The sequence below is a fragment of the Hesperophylax consimilis genome, chromosome 4 (genome assembly GCF_061612785.1).
Source record: "Hesperophylax consimilis isolate HC1 chromosome 4, BYU_Hcon_1.0, whole genome shotgun sequence".
NCBI classification, from domain to species: Eukaryota; Metazoa; Arthropoda; class Insecta; order Trichoptera; family Limnephilidae; genus Hesperophylax; species Hesperophylax consimilis.
The window spans coordinates 24,337,956-24,353,528 of record NC_142839.1 but is presented as its reverse complement, the minus strand read 5'-3'; the positions used below and the strand labels follow the sequence as shown (position 1 = coordinate 24,353,528).

At 35.7% G+C, this 15,573-nt stretch overlaps 1 protein-coding gene across 2 annotated transcripts in view; it reads left to right on the top strand.

Moving 5' to 3' along the window:
- The first annotated feature begins 5,679 nt into the window (after positions 1-5,679).
- The window catches only part of Ge-1 (Enhancer of mRNA-decapping protein 4 homolog Ge-1), a 37,608-nt gene continuing 27,714 nt past the window's right edge, over positions 5,680-15,573 (top strand). The window contains exons 1-8 of one of the 2 annotated variants that reach the window (XM_089651531.1): positions 5,680-5,757; positions 5,937-6,012; positions 6,106-6,311; positions 6,449-6,656; positions 7,943-8,094; positions 9,362-9,546; positions 12,544-12,653; positions 12,995-13,296. In XM_089651531.1, coding sequence (XP_089507657.1) covers positions 5,688-5,757; positions 5,937-6,012; positions 6,106-6,311; positions 6,449-6,656; positions 7,943-8,094; positions 9,362-9,546; positions 12,544-12,653; positions 12,995-13,296 — 1,309 coding nt within the window. In that variant the 5' untranslated portion in view covers positions 5,680-5,687. Of the gene's footprint in view, positions 5,758-5,936; positions 6,013-6,105; positions 6,312-6,448; positions 6,657-7,942; positions 8,095-9,361; positions 9,547-12,528; positions 12,654-12,994; positions 13,297-15,573 lie in introns of both variants that reach the window. The other variant, XM_089651530.1, reaches the window with a different exon arrangement.

Sequence of the window (15,573 nt, the reverse complement as noted above, 5' to 3'; positions counted from 1 at the left end):
CACAAACATAGCCTGAAATTGTTGAAAATTTTGTTCGTATTAGAGCCAGGAGCATTTAGAGAGTGGTTTGAATGATGGAAGAAGTCGGGGATGCTCGAGGAATACTTAACGCAATATCTCTGCACTGGAATTAGATACAGAGTCGATGTTATGTAGTTTTTTAACAGTAACATTGTGGTATACAGTAGTGAATGGTGGAAGAAATTGGAGACCCCGAGAAAGACATCAGCGATAGCGAAGCATTGCCGGGTCCACTAGTTATTCCATAAAAACTACATTTTTTGTTTCTTTAAACTTTCGAAGCACATTGTTGAAATTGTTTATTGAAATGATTTCCCCCTTTTAAGAAGCCAAAACAAGACATCTTCCGAATAAGTACACGGATCGACACACTTAACTATGCAGCCGAGAGCGTCAGTGTAGATTTTATAGATAAAAAAAATGGATTAATAGAACATTTTATTTTCTCTTTTGGCCACCTGCAGAGGTAAATATATTAAGCTGTAACAATATCTGGTTCCTATATAGCAAGACTACTATCCTACCATATCTTCGAAACAAGAAGGAGAAATCATTGAACAAAAAAACATATATCGTTTCTGCCTTTTACCTCATACTTAGCAAGTTAATATTGCGGAGTGATTACTACAACTAGGTAACTCCAAAATCAGCTTTCTGAATAAAAACAACTGCCCATTGCCCTGGAAGACATGGATATTAGGGTGACCGAATATCTCATCAAAATGACAGTACACCTACAAAAAGTAATACAAAGTCAAGAAAAGTGATGAAACAAAAAATAGGTAACTATTTAACCTAGTTTTTGTTTCATCTTTTTTAATGACTACATCATTTTTTAAAGGTGTGTTTAATTGTCATTTTGATGAAATATCATGGAACGATAATGTTAAAATAAAAAAGCTTGTACTGTAACTGGTTAAAAAATTATCTGAATGGTTTTTCACAATAATGTTCAACAAAGCAACCAGTGAAAACAATGTTTGTGATCTTTACTTCTTTCAATTTTTGAAATTAAAAATGTACCTACCTATTGCTGGCTCTTCATGGCATCCATACTCACAAACATACTTAGGTCTGGCCATACCACCTTCAAGTATACTTGAGTTCAAGGGCGTTTTAAGGGGTGGATCAAACCCCTCATCGGCCTCAGTATTGCATAGGAAAAAAGAGAATAGTACTCATATTACATTCCTGGAAAATATAACAATATTATTTGTACATCTCTTAGATAAATGTGATGTAAATAATAAGTTCTGGTAAGAAGAGGTTCCAAAAACCTTAAAAAGTTGTATTACCACAAACTTTCAAGTACACTTGTGCAATTTCAGTTCTGGGTTCGTGCAAACAACAGACGAAGGCGGTTGTGCTGTGCGTGCCATCAATTTTATCCACGGCGTTAACTGACGACGCTTTGGCTGTCGTATGACTAATTTAGCTATTAACCGTTTGATTGCCAATCGTCGATTCGTGTTTTAACGAAGATTGCCGATCGTCGATTTCCGTCGATTGCGTCAGTCGTGTTCTGATTCGCGCATACGTCGGGTGTGGTGCTGCGGCGTTGGTAAATATTATCTTAATAGTTGTAAGATCCTAGTAAACTGTTAAAATTTCAGATTCATTTATTATTTTTTTTATTTTAGTTAATTGAAAAAATATAACGTCGAGGGCGTCCTCTGAAATGTCTGTCAGCGGGAGCGACGATTTCCACTCTAATTCAAGTTCGAGTAAGAGTAGCTCTGATGAGAGTGATGTCAGTGATGTCATACCTGTGTTTCTCAACCGCAGGATGCGAATTTCCAGTAATTCTTCGGATCGTGACCAAGAAATGGAGAGTAACACCGGAAATTACTCATTTTCAAATGTACCTCCCGGAACCAATTTTTCTACCGAAAATTCTCATTTTTTCGAAACGCCTGGACTTCGGGATCCTCCTCCGCGTGATTCTAAACCAATATTCTTTAATAAAACACCGAAAAATTCATCGAAATCCTTGAAAATTCAAAGAATTTATGGGGTTTTTAAAAAATATATAGTTTCATAAAAAATAATGTTTTTTTGGTGGCATTTTACAAGCAACTGTATGAATTTTTTGGCACTCAAACGGTTAAAGAAACCAGAAGGGCAGAAAACAACAATCTTATATCCCCTAAGTAAGTTCTTTACCAATTGCTTTGAAATTTTTGATACAATGTTGCACTCGAGTACGCGTGTGTTTTTACAAACCTATTAATATATAAAAATCACATGTCACTGTGTTCGTACACGCTAATCTCCGAAACCGCCCAACTGATTTCATTGAAATTTTGTGAATGTGTATGTTTGGTTCCAACTTGAAACGTTGGATAGTTTTGGACCCGATAACCATCCCCTGCCGATAGCTGACGTTGTCGAGATAAAAAATTATTAACAAAAATACAAACAGTCACAAATTTAAATTTCTCTACACCTTCAATATTTTTTTATACGATTTCAAGGTTTTTTATAGGAAAAAAGGGTGGTAATTCATTTGTTCAAGTTGTGTAAGCTTCATCTATTCATATTGGCAAAATACGGATTGACAAAAAATATTGTTTACCAAACGCAATACAAAATTAAAATTGATTACTATAACTTAAAACAACAAGACTTATTTAGACTTAAGAATCAATCTTTATTTATAACATTTAATTTTTTCTCCATTATAAATTAAGTATTTTCATTTAATTTATTATGCTTGAATATAAGATGAATAATAAAAGTATATCGAAAGTGTTTTCTATGGATCGTATTCGTACGCGTGAGTGGTTCAGGGCCCGTTCCCACTTCCGTTTTCAAATCGGAGGCGGGTCCCGTTTTAAAAACGGACGGCCAATGGCCCTGTTCACACTACCGTTTTAAAAACGGACCATACTCTACGAAAAAAAATAATTGTCGATTCAACAAAAACATGTTATTTGCTCATTATTCAGTAATGGTGCGCAATGGACGACGATGAAGCTCTTGTTGTCATGTGGTACTTATTAAATAGAAGGAAAAAAGTGAAAAGAAAATTTTGGGTACACCCAATCATAGCCGAATGATTTTCTGTAGGAATTTTCCAAGTGTTAATTGGTGAGTTAAGAAGTGATGAACTAAAGTTCTTTAATTATTTTAGAATAATAATGAATGGATTATTTATATAGCGCCGTTTTCACCATGAAAAATCACCTCAAGGGCGCTTAATGGCTTAAGAGAATGTCTATCACTTCCTTTAACCATCTACTGGAATGAGTTTCAGAGAGCTTAACATATCAAAATACAAAATTGAGAAAGTGCATTTGTCCTGAAGAAAGGCTATCGATATTTTAAAGTAAGAAAACAATAAACACTCAAATATTTTTTATTATGTGTTTATTTAACTAATACGCTCTTCCGTGCATCTCATTAAAGCTTTAAAATTTAAAAAAAAGTAAACTTAAATTAAATAAAATAAAAATTTTGATGTACAAAAGTTGTGTACACCAAGTGTTTTGTTTTTATTTAGTTAAAGATAAAATATTACCATACTCTTTCTTCGACCAGTGGTATTAAATTTTCGGGATTTATTTCCTTATCCATTATTGTAGTTTTGATTTATTTACTTAACAAAATAACCAAATACAAGCACGCAGCGTGCCTGCTTCCTTGCGACAGGGAGCGGGCGGGGAGGGGTCGGGGTTTGGCGGGGACTCTGCCGGAACGACTGGACGACAAGTGTGAACAGCTCCATACAACACTATGAGCGAGCGTGTGCCGACACGATTTGAAAACGGACGCGCTGCGTAGGCGAGCCATCCGACAAAAAATGTCGGATCCGTTTTCAAATCGTGTCGGACAAGTGTGAACAGCTCCATACATCCACGGGAACGGGCCCTCATGGTTCATTTATGTTCGTACGGCAATCTGTCACACCATAAATAAACCACTGTCACACTGTGAAAGACATAATATACTTCAAGCCAGTTTTAAGAGTATAGAACGGTACCGGTCGCATTTTTTATTATTTTCTATCGTACTGACCAATAATTATAGGTAATCTGCTGAAATGATCGATATCAAGTGAAACGTCAAAACAATATTAATTTCAAAGGATCGGGCTCATCCAACTCATTACAGTATGTTTTTGTGTATTTAATATAATGTTACCAGATATGCATTTTTGTTTTACTTTATAAGGTTTAACTATAAAATAACATATTTTTTATTTGAAAAACAGAAAAAATCGACACGTGGTCCACGGGACAAACAAGTTTGGGAATCTTTGGTTTTAAGCGAAGATTTTTCATATTTGTCCCAATATGGAGATCAGTTTGAAAAAAAGATGGTGCTGGTTTCTGCCCTTTCAGACAGCGATTTTAGTTGAATGCATTGAATGACTTTTATTGAAGGACAAAAATTGAACAAGATTTCGCCCAGACGTTTCAATTTACCTCGAACCCATATTGTTAATCAAGATGGCGTCGAGTGAAGTTATCTCTGCGTGCATCCTTATGATTTGGGACCTTTTACGGAACGAACTTTAGAATATGAAAAACCGCAAAAAAACGTCGTATGTGGTTCAGAAAATGAATTATAGGGAGAAACAAATTGGGTGCTTCTAACACTATACATATTGAGAGAGATAGCGTATACCGAATGCTATCGCAATCATTTGCAAATTTCGTAAGAACAATTTGATGTATTGTTTATCTAAAATTCAAGGAAAAATCCAAAAACAAGACACAGTTATGCGCGCGGATGTCCCGACAAAAACTAAGTTAACAAATTACGCTAAGATACCTGGCAACGGGGGATTCTTTTTCAAGTCTGGCTTATATTCACAGAGTTCTAAAAAATACGATATCATTGTTAATAGAAGTGTTAGTTGCAATAGTTGATGCCCTAAAATTTATTACGAAAGTAAAAGAAATTGAAACATGCATACACGTGTTATTCAATAATAATAACTATTTTTGTAAACTTCTTACTTCTGATCCCAAGACAGGAATGGCTTTGGTATAAATCCATTAATGTAAACATCATATTTTCCTACCACTTAATACATTATTTCATTGAAGTAGATGACATGATGGTAGGTACTGGGTACGCATAAATGGACCACTCACTAGGAACGTCTACGTTCTACCGCAAGGAACTAAAAATCGCAAGCGACTTGAAACATATGTTCACATGTTTCGAATCGGCAGGAACAACAAAAGTAGACAAGCTTTAAACTTTCCTCACTCAACTAAAAACTTGATCAACTCTGCTGAAAGGGTGTTCACATTTGTCGATTAGCTTTCGAGTGTCATTCAACACAGAGTTGATCAACTAAAATCGCTCTGTCTGAATGGGGTATTCCTGTCTGACCGAATCTATTAGTGGGTTCAGACGTTTCGATTCTAGTTGATCAACTCGACAATCAAAAGTAAATTGACAAGTGGGCGTAGTTCTGCAAACGGGATTCAGCACATACGAGCATAGTTTTGAGATAATTCAGTTTTCAATAAAAGTTGATCAACTAAAATTGAAATGTCTGAACCGGTAAATTGCTCCCGCTGAATTCCGACCAATTAATTCGATTATTTCGATGTTCCGATTATCTAAATTTTAAATGTTCCGATTGTGCCCATCACTAGATTGTGTTGTATTTTATAATTTTATTATTTATGGCACTTCATGGTTTATCTATGGAATGTCTAATACGGCTTGCCGCTATATTTTGTGATATATTTCGGGTTGTCATTTCGCTTGTTCGAGGTAAAATACTATTATAATTCTTGTGTTTATTTTTTCTCCCAAATCTTTTTCCTTAATATATCTTATGTAGCACCTCAAAAAATAACTTCCTACGTTTATTTTACAAAAAACACTGGTCCCGGCGTGAATGGCGAAGGCTAAGTACCACCAAAATTTATTGTTCATATTTTGTTTTTCAGATCTCATGGACCAATCTTCAATAAGTATGGCTCCTAAAATGTCTCCAGCTAAGCCTCCTATCAATAGCCAAGTTTTGTAAGTATCTTTATATATAGTTGACTGACAGCTCATTTTAGCCTTTATAATTTGGACAATCACAATAACTTTGCCTCCTGTTTCTTTTTGCAGAAATTTCTCCAACAATGATGCCAACAATAGCTTAGAAGTTATTTCTAAAAACGTCACTGTAAACTCTAGCGGGGGAAAGCACAACCATGGTAGCTCTAAAGTAAAGCTAGAGAATATAGTTGACTACAACTGGGAACCCCGCCTATACTGTGGTCAGCTATTAGCTGTTCACATGGATGGGAACTTTCTAGCCTATGGTATCAAAGGTAAATAGTTGTTGACTAATAGTCATTATCATTACCATGCATGGGGCGACTCCACATAAAGTATAGGACTCTTTTTCTTGCAACCTGAACGTAAAGTGGTTCGCTACATTGTGAATTGCATGTGTTTTCTGTTCTAGTATCGTCCCCCAACAGCACTGGCACTTGGAATGGCATGGTGCGCGTGCGGCATCGCGCCTCGGAGAAGAGAGCCCTGCTGAAAGGCATGCAGGGGCAGGTGCAGGACCTCAACTTCGCCTTCATCACAGCACAGGTCATCCTCGCCTGCATCGATGAGGGAGGCAATATTTTCATACACAATATTGAGCTGCTACCAGAAGGCATTGTGTGAGTAATATTATTAAAATGTTGTTTTCTCTTGTAGTAAGTGTAATTATTAGAGATTTGCTTTTTCTGACCTCTACGTGAGCCTTTTGATAATCATACGAAATATCTGATAAAGAAATGATTAATTAATTTATTCTAACATATTTTGTCTATCTTTTTCCAGCTAATTCAGCAATTAGGATTCAGAATTACAAAATTGATCAATGTTATAATAATATGTAGATTTAGAGTGTTTCTCTTGAATAACTGCCAAGTTACTCCTTTTCATATAACTTAATTCAGATAAAAAACCTTGCCTTTTATTGGGCAACGATTTTGTTATTTGGCATTGCCGTATTTATCCAAGCTTATCTCAACTGCAGTCATGTCTAGTTAGTTCTATATCAACACTTTATTTACACTGTACCAATCAACACCGCTTTCAATGTTAAATAAGTAAAATAAAGGGGTTGAATATTAACCCTTAAATGCATGATTTATTTATTTTTCTGGAAAAAAATATATTTTGTAGATATTTACATGCATATGCAAGGAAATATAAAGAATTTATAATTTTTGTAATTTTTTAATAATATTTGATTTTTAAAAAAATGTTGTAGATTTACAACACCATGTATTTAATAAAAATTAATATGAACAATTTACGAATGAAAAAAAAAATAAAAAACCTAAAAAAAATTCTCAAAACTAATAAGTGTACCGGAAAAATACGAGTTATTACATATAAGTATTGTATTATTGTATCTACTTACCTAAGAAAATCAAAATAATAACAGCAAAACAAAACTGTAATTCTAACCTCCACCCAATTTTCGAGAATCTTCACTTTGTTAAAGAAAAAGTGACATTTGACATTTGCGAAAGAAAAAAAAGGTGATGCCACTCGATAAAATATATTACCGTGAACTTGATAATTCTAAAACGGCATGCATTAAGTATACACCAAAGAGTTAAAGGTGGTTTGAACGGTATGTTGCCGTTTTGCAACAGTATGCATTTAAGGGTTAAGTAACTTCTTTACAACTAGTTACATTAATTAAACAAATCTCAAGGTACGTGATGAAATCCCTATCAGATATTAGACACTAGCCTGTTGAAAAATATTTCAATGTCAACAGTAATGCCTGTTGACAAGCTGCTATTTACCAGTTTAATGGGACTTCATTGTAATTATATAACATTAAAAAATAAAATGCGATCATTGTCGTTATCAAAAACACAATATAAATTGATGAACATAATTTGGTTTAAAAATGATTATTTAATGAAGGTTTAAATGACTCCAGGTGTACTCTGATGCTGCACATAATTGGGTCCACAACACCGGTGGGATTCGACCACCGTATAGTCTGGTGTCCATACATTCCCGACACTGAAGATAGCGACTCAGCTGAAGAAGACGCTTCCAAACTGCTTGTGACCACGCACGGCAATAAAGGTAAAGCTGGCTCTACACTCGCGCGCAAAGTCGCGCCGTGAATTCACGCCGTGAATATACGCCGCGATCCACGCGTGAACTGTGTCCATCCACACTCGCAAAGCTTCAGTCTTGTTGGCGACTTTAAACCGCAAACCCTTTGTCGCGGGCCAAAAAACCGACAAAAATTGGGGGCGAATGCGAAGATTGCGAAGGCGTGAACAAGATCCACACTCGCGTTTCGCGGCCTTCGCGGCCGTTCGCGCCGCGAGTGTAGAGCGCGCTTAATACATACCAAAATTACCCATTTTTTGTTTTCATTTACTCTACACAGGACGCCCTGAGGTAAATAATTTCCCTCAAGGCCTATGTCATCTGGGGATGCTGTGTGGCGAACAGAAAGCAGTGAACCCCGGCCTTGAAGAGATCTATGTTGTAGGAGGGAGGAAACACAGGCGAATCATAAATGAGTCATAGAAGCAACCTATTCTCTTGCGACAAATGATGGCTCTAACCGCTATCTTCTTCTCGGGGATAGTTACAACCCCATACCTTCTTAGAAGGTTGAAGGGGACTAGATTATGATTTCAATCCCTTTTATTCATAATCAGATTTGATTCGGTCTTTGAAATATTAAATTCAACGAGGTTATTCTTACCCCCAAGAGGAAACCCTCTTGTGGTAACCGCCCATTCTCTGTTTTAAAACCGTTGGAGTTTGTCATACCAAAAAGCTATCATGATTGTATTGTCATCCGCTTAACAATGAATCAGTGCACATGATAAAATTCATGTGCAATAAAAACAAAGTCAGAGACGAAACCAATCTTTGTGTGATGCTGGCATTTATTAAATGTAAACCGTCTGATTCGACTTCACCCTCAAAAAGTCAGCAATCCACATACACTGGATTGAGGGAAGTCTGTTAGCTATTCAAATAATCCATTTAGCATTCCATCACACACATATGTATTACTATTGACTTGTTTACTGACTCCATTTATAGAACTAAGCGTAATCTATTCCAGCACTCTGTTGAATCCTAAAAATGTAGTTTTAGTGATTTGTCTTATATGTAGTATTGTTCTAGTTTCTATATTATTTTATGTTACTGTTACATGTTTTTCATATTCAGTTAGCATTATTTCATGCTTTAAAAACTTTGTGTATGATTTTCGATAGCTCACTAGGTACATTCTGTTCTTAAAATCCATGTAAAAGTCCGGCTGGCCGTAAAACCAAATAAAATGAATATAATAAAACATGATTGTGTAATGTTGTTATTGCAGCCTGTGTTTGGAATGTGAAACACATAATAGCGACATTCGGCACGGGTGCCCACCTGTTTGATGACCTGTCGGAGGCTTGCGTGGTCATCGAGGAGCACACTCGGCCCATCATAGAGGCAGCCTTTTCTCCGGATGGGAGCGCCCTGGCCACGGCCTCACTCGACGGATTGGTCCTCTTCTTTCAGGTAGCCAACCACAATTTCTTCATTGACTGAGTGTAGCGAAGTCCTGGTTTAACATGTTTTAGCGTAGTGAAGTCCTGTTTTTAATGTTCAAATATCCTCCATAAACGGCTGCTTGCACAAATTTTTCACTTCTATTCTGCATTGCCTATCTGTGTATTCTTTTTATTTGTCTGTTATTTTAAAGTATGGAATGTATAGCATTGCACTACCCCTGCGTACCTTCTGGAATAAACTCGTATTCTTATTATTAACTCAACTGTTTTGCATTTTGTCTATCTGTAAATTTGTTTGTACATTCTGTTTCCATTTCAATATGGTTGCTGGTAATGGTTCAGTAAAGATTATTTTGTCAATTGTGAAATCATTGTGTTTATTTGGACTTTCTTATTATATTATTATTTAAATTAAAAACAATTTTGTAATAAAAAAAATTTCTGTATATATTTTTGGCGAAAATTTCGAATTTCAAATTTTTTCGAATTATCAGGGTTTGAATTAAAAGGTGTTGTACCTTAGTTCATTATTTGAAATTATTTTTTTTGCATAAAATATGTACTGTTTGTAATTTAGTAGGTAGATATTAAAGTAACTACTTTTACTACGAAATTTTATGATTTCGAGGATATTTTAGTTTTGATTTTTTAAATATCGATTATGATTAGAAACATATGGGAATTAATTACCTACTGTTCACAGAACCACTAATGAGTATTATAACAGGGGACATTTTTATCATCTCCCTGTTGCCGCCCAGGCTAATGCCGGCTCCAGATGTTCAGTTATACCTGTCCGGGGAGCCTGCACAAGTCGCCTGCGCAAGTCGCCTGCGCATGCATGCACACTGGAATGTGTGGATGAAATAACTGCCAGTTATCTCTAGACCTGTGCTGGCGACCGAGACGAAATACAAAATTTCGTATTTTGACCTGCGCAGGCGTAACTGTGCAGGCCCACCGGAGCATGGGCACTTAGTGAGAATCCTTTTTGCAAAACACTGTATATAGCTTCATATTATGGATGTTATGGACGTCGGGTATTTAATACTTACCTGTGTTACAAACAACGTCACCATCCAAGTATATTTTGACTCCAATAAACACGATTATATTTCAGAAGGATAATTTTATTTTAACAGATTTAAAAGATCACAATTTTACATTAAACTAGAAAGGCTTTAATGTGGAGAATGACAAACGTATAACAGGACTCGTCAGAACGGCTATTGAACTCGGAATGATCTATGATTATCTTTAAGCCATTCAGGTCTCTGCGTTTAGGGATTACACATCTAAAAATTAACTTATAAGGTTGATAAGTGATTCTCCACAATATGTTTCGCAGGCTTGATACTACTGTAGAAAATTTGAGATCTTCCAGTTGCAAGAAATCTTAAAGTTGCAGTTAATCTTTCACGTGCAACCATTGTTTACACCATTTACTAGGTTGTGTTTTAGTCTCTAATATCAAAGTGAACACTGCTAACACATTGTCTATCGATGCCATCGTTCTAGACTAAGCGGATTTCAGGTCCGCCTGAAGGTGGGGTGCTCCAGGCGAATCCGGTGTACGTGCGCAGGTCACCTGTACAGATAGGTTTGCCTCACCGTCTGTAGCCGGCACAAGAAAACTTCCTTAAATATTGTGACCCCCAGTTATAGCCATAGATAATAGAGACAGTGAAGATGGACCATGATCCATTAATGGCATGAAACCGCACGCAAAAATGTGTCGCCAACATCATTCACCCATACTTCTGAAAATTGCATCTACAGACAGCGGTGTTCTGCTTTTGCTTTCTTACATACCAAATGCATTCCTTTGATTAGCTCACCACTTTGTCTGTGCAGTTTCGTTATAGCTCGTTGAGAGTCTGCATTCTTCCATGCCATATCTCGATTTGTTTATATTACTTATGGCTATAGTTATCATTTTCACATAAACGTTCGTTAACACAAAACAGTATGGAATTTGTTTTTAAAAGTATCTTCTTTTTAAATACATATATTTGAATTTTATTTTCTTGAGTGAATGAATAAAAGAAAGGTTGAAGCATGCATTTTTCCAAAATTGGATGACATTAAATTTAATGAATACAAATTTATGGCATTTAATCTCCAAAATCTCCAATTGGTATTAGGTATAGCTTTGTTGACTCCAGTTCCTGGGGAGTAAGGTTCAATCCTCAGTCAAAACAAAAACAAAAAAAATTAAATACATCTATTAATTAAAAAAAGATGTATTATGGTAAAAAAGCTTTGTTTTTTATTGGTTGATTTTTTTAAAATTCGTATTCACAGACATATATATTTCTTTATAAAAATCATTTTTGAGCACTGGACAAAAAATCAATAGAAAATAATCTGGACAGAAAACTTATGTCACCAATTAACATTTAGAACTTTCGACTCCTAGGCCCTAAGCAGGCCAGGGAATCGACTATTATTTGTACAAAGAATTTAAACATTTTAAAATGTTTGATTATTTTCGCCAAGGTAACATAAAATTTACCTCACTTCAGTCCCACGCACACTTTTTCATCAATTTATCTCTTCAGTGTTTATCATTTAAGTTATTTTCGCATTCTCGTGGATTTTTTACTGGCACATGGACTGATAGGAATATATTTTGTTGTTATTAGTGTTACACTAATAGAGCAGACCCATGAACAATGAGGATGGTCTAATTCTTGGTTCTTGACAAGTCAGTTTTATTTTAAATAATAAAATTTTATATTTTAGGTATGTACTTTATCGCTTTTCTGAATTCTTCACGCAACCGATTCCAATTTTGTAAATCACAAATTAAATTCAAAGCAAATTGTGAACCAGATTTCACGCAGGACTAACTGACTAACGCACAGACACCTGAAATTAGTATGTTTGCTGATATTGTAATTTTTATTGACTTTAACTTTTATTTGTATTGTACAGTATCGAATTGTATTGGAATTAATATTAATATTTAATTTGTGGTATTTTCTAGAAAAACTTTTTGCAGGTGTACGAGCACACCGACGTGGTCAGATGCCTATTCCGGTGGACCCCCCACGAGGGCAAGCCCGTCTCCTGCCTGTTCTTCTTGGACAGCGTTTTGGGCTACAGCACGGAGTAAGTCAAACATATTACACATTTTAAATTCAAATAATTGTCTGCTAAAATATATTATAGGTAGATATTTAATCGCTTGGGTAAGCAGAGAGAACAGACCGCCACACACTCCTTGCTTTATTCATGCATTGTCTCATACATACCCCTCTGTTATTCTGACTGTTAATATGACCTGATTTAAATATTTGATTCACTTTATCGTGCCAAGTCTTCCTCGGGCGTCCCCGATTTCTTCTTGTGTTGTGTTCGTTAAAGGTCTAAGAGGCCGTGATAGAAAGAAAAAATCAAAATCAAACTTTGTCAGCCTTTTTTATAAAGATTTTGTTAATTCATAATTTCAGTCAGTTTTGGAAATACTGCGTGACAGGCTGCGACAACAACACCACCCTGAAGATCTGGACCTGCAAGTCTTGGCTCTGCCTGCAGACCATCACCTTTGCACCCAGCCCCGATCTCCCCAACATGGCGCTGAAGGCCGGCCTGGACAAGAGTGCCGAGTATCTGCTCCTGTCGGACATCCATCGGAGGATCCTCTTTGTCTTAAATCTGGACACCGACCCTGATGACAGTGGAGCTAGTTGCAAGAACATATCGGAATTCTTCCTGCCATACCCCATCTTGAGCTTTGCAGTTGTCGACGCTGGTAAATAATTACCTTCTTTCTATTACATATTTAAATATATTTGTTTGCAAAAATTAAGCTTTTGGCATAGCTTAAGGGTCCCACCGAGGTGTCGTACTTTCAATTCCTCTGCTGGCTAAGTCCTCCATTAGAACACAAGCACCATTTTCCACTTACTGTGGTGGTAGTAGAAGATTTCCAAATATTGTCAAGTTATTCGTAACCCGGGAATGTTTGTCTTTCTTTAAAAAAATAAATTTATTTATTTATTTGATATTATAGAAACAAACAGTACATGATTTACAGTGATGAAACAATATACAGGAATTAGATATTTCATGTTGGGTACCTATGATATGTTTCCTTTACTTACAAGTAGCACGAAACCAAGCATTTTATACGACCTATTAACGATTGAGTCAATGTGCTTATTAAATATAAGTTTGCTATCAAGGTAAACGCCGAGGTCTTTACATTCCGTTTTAGAGATGACAGGTTCATTGTTGAGTGAATATGAGTACTTAATTACATGTTTATTTCTGGTGAATGTCATAGTGTGACATTTAGAAACGTTGATATCTAGAAAGAAAACTTGCAAAGCCCATCTAGGCCACTTTGTAACCTTTCACGAAAGAATTACTTTGAATATTTACATGTCATCGGCATAAAGTTCATATTTAGAATTTTGAAAATATGATCCAATGTCATTTATATAAATGTTGAATATTAGCGGACCTAGGTGGGACCCTTGGGGGACACCAGATTTTACCTCGATAGATTCAATGAAAAGACACCGTTGATTAAGATTACCTGATTATGGTTACTAATGTAAGATTTAATCCATCTAAACAGGTCACCATGTATAACATGTAAGTAGGATGAGCTTTTTCAAAAGAATTGAGTTTATTATGCGATTGAAAGCCTTAGAGAAGTCTGTATACATAGTATCAACTTGCTCTTTGTCGTCCATCTTGCTATGCAAGAAGTTAATGAAAAGGGCAAGGTTGGATGTCGTAGACCGACCTCTCATGAATCCGTGCTGATTCGGTGTAATGATTGTGGAAATAGCCGAGTATAATTGATCAGACAATTTTTTCTAGAACTTTACTTAAACTAGAAGGTTGGGAAATTGGATGATAGTTTTTAAGGTCATGCTTATCACCGGTTTTAGATAGGTGTGATAATGGCTGATTTCTACTTGAGGGGAAACGTTCCTTCTTTTAGTGATTTTTTATAGAAGGCGCAAACCGGAAGACATTTACTTACTACAGTTGCGTATAAAAACTCGGGGTAGCCTATCAATTCCTGGTCCTTTTTTAATATCTATGCTTGAGAGGTTTTTCAAAGTGATTTCTTAATTTATTCTAATTGAGGATATTAATGTGGTGTTCAGAGGATCCTCTTTAATATTTACATTGTGTGTTGGAAATTCATTTCTAAAGACTGTTGAGAAGTAATAAGCAAACTCGTCTGTAACTTCTTTGCTGTCGTCGAATGATAAGTGATACGTTCTGGTATAGTGGGAGATTTTCTTTGCGTCTTAACATAATTCCATATTTTTTTAACATTATTTTGTATATCTGATTCTAATCGAGCAATGTAGGTGTTATGAGTCCGTGAGTATTATAAATTTCGTTATACTGCGTTAAATTGGAGAACGAAATGCAGCTAAGGAGGGTAGAGGCACAGAGGTCGATACTGAGTGGCTGATACGTAGAGTTCCAGCTCACATTTGGCATATTGTAATCGCCTATTACTAGAAAAATGTCATTTGGAAATTCAGTAGTAAAGTCTGATATGGCAGTTGTATTTATTTATTAAACGCCATAAAAGGCTTTTACAGTAATGTGAAACCTTAGATTATAAGTACACAGTTCAGGGCTGTCAGAGACTTGACAATTAAAAATAACATTTTTCATTAAAATAATACATCCGTTAGCCAACACTATAAGACATCTGAAGCAAGCAGTTTATATTGATGCTATACATATACATTTCACATATATGTATATATGTGGAATCATCGGATATGCTGTCAACTAACCAGGTCTTGCTAATTATTATTATGTAGAATTTGTTGATCAGGACGTTTCGATAGAATTCTTCATCTTGGATCGGAGGCCATGTGCGTTTTGATAAAAAAATTATGATTGTGTCATGCATCATGTAAGAGAGAAATTAGTATCCAATTTCGATTCCAATTAAATAGAATAATATGTTTAAAAAAAGATATTATTATGATTACTCAGGAACCAAAAGTCCATTGGGGCGAGCATGGTTTTCAATTTGCACAGTGTG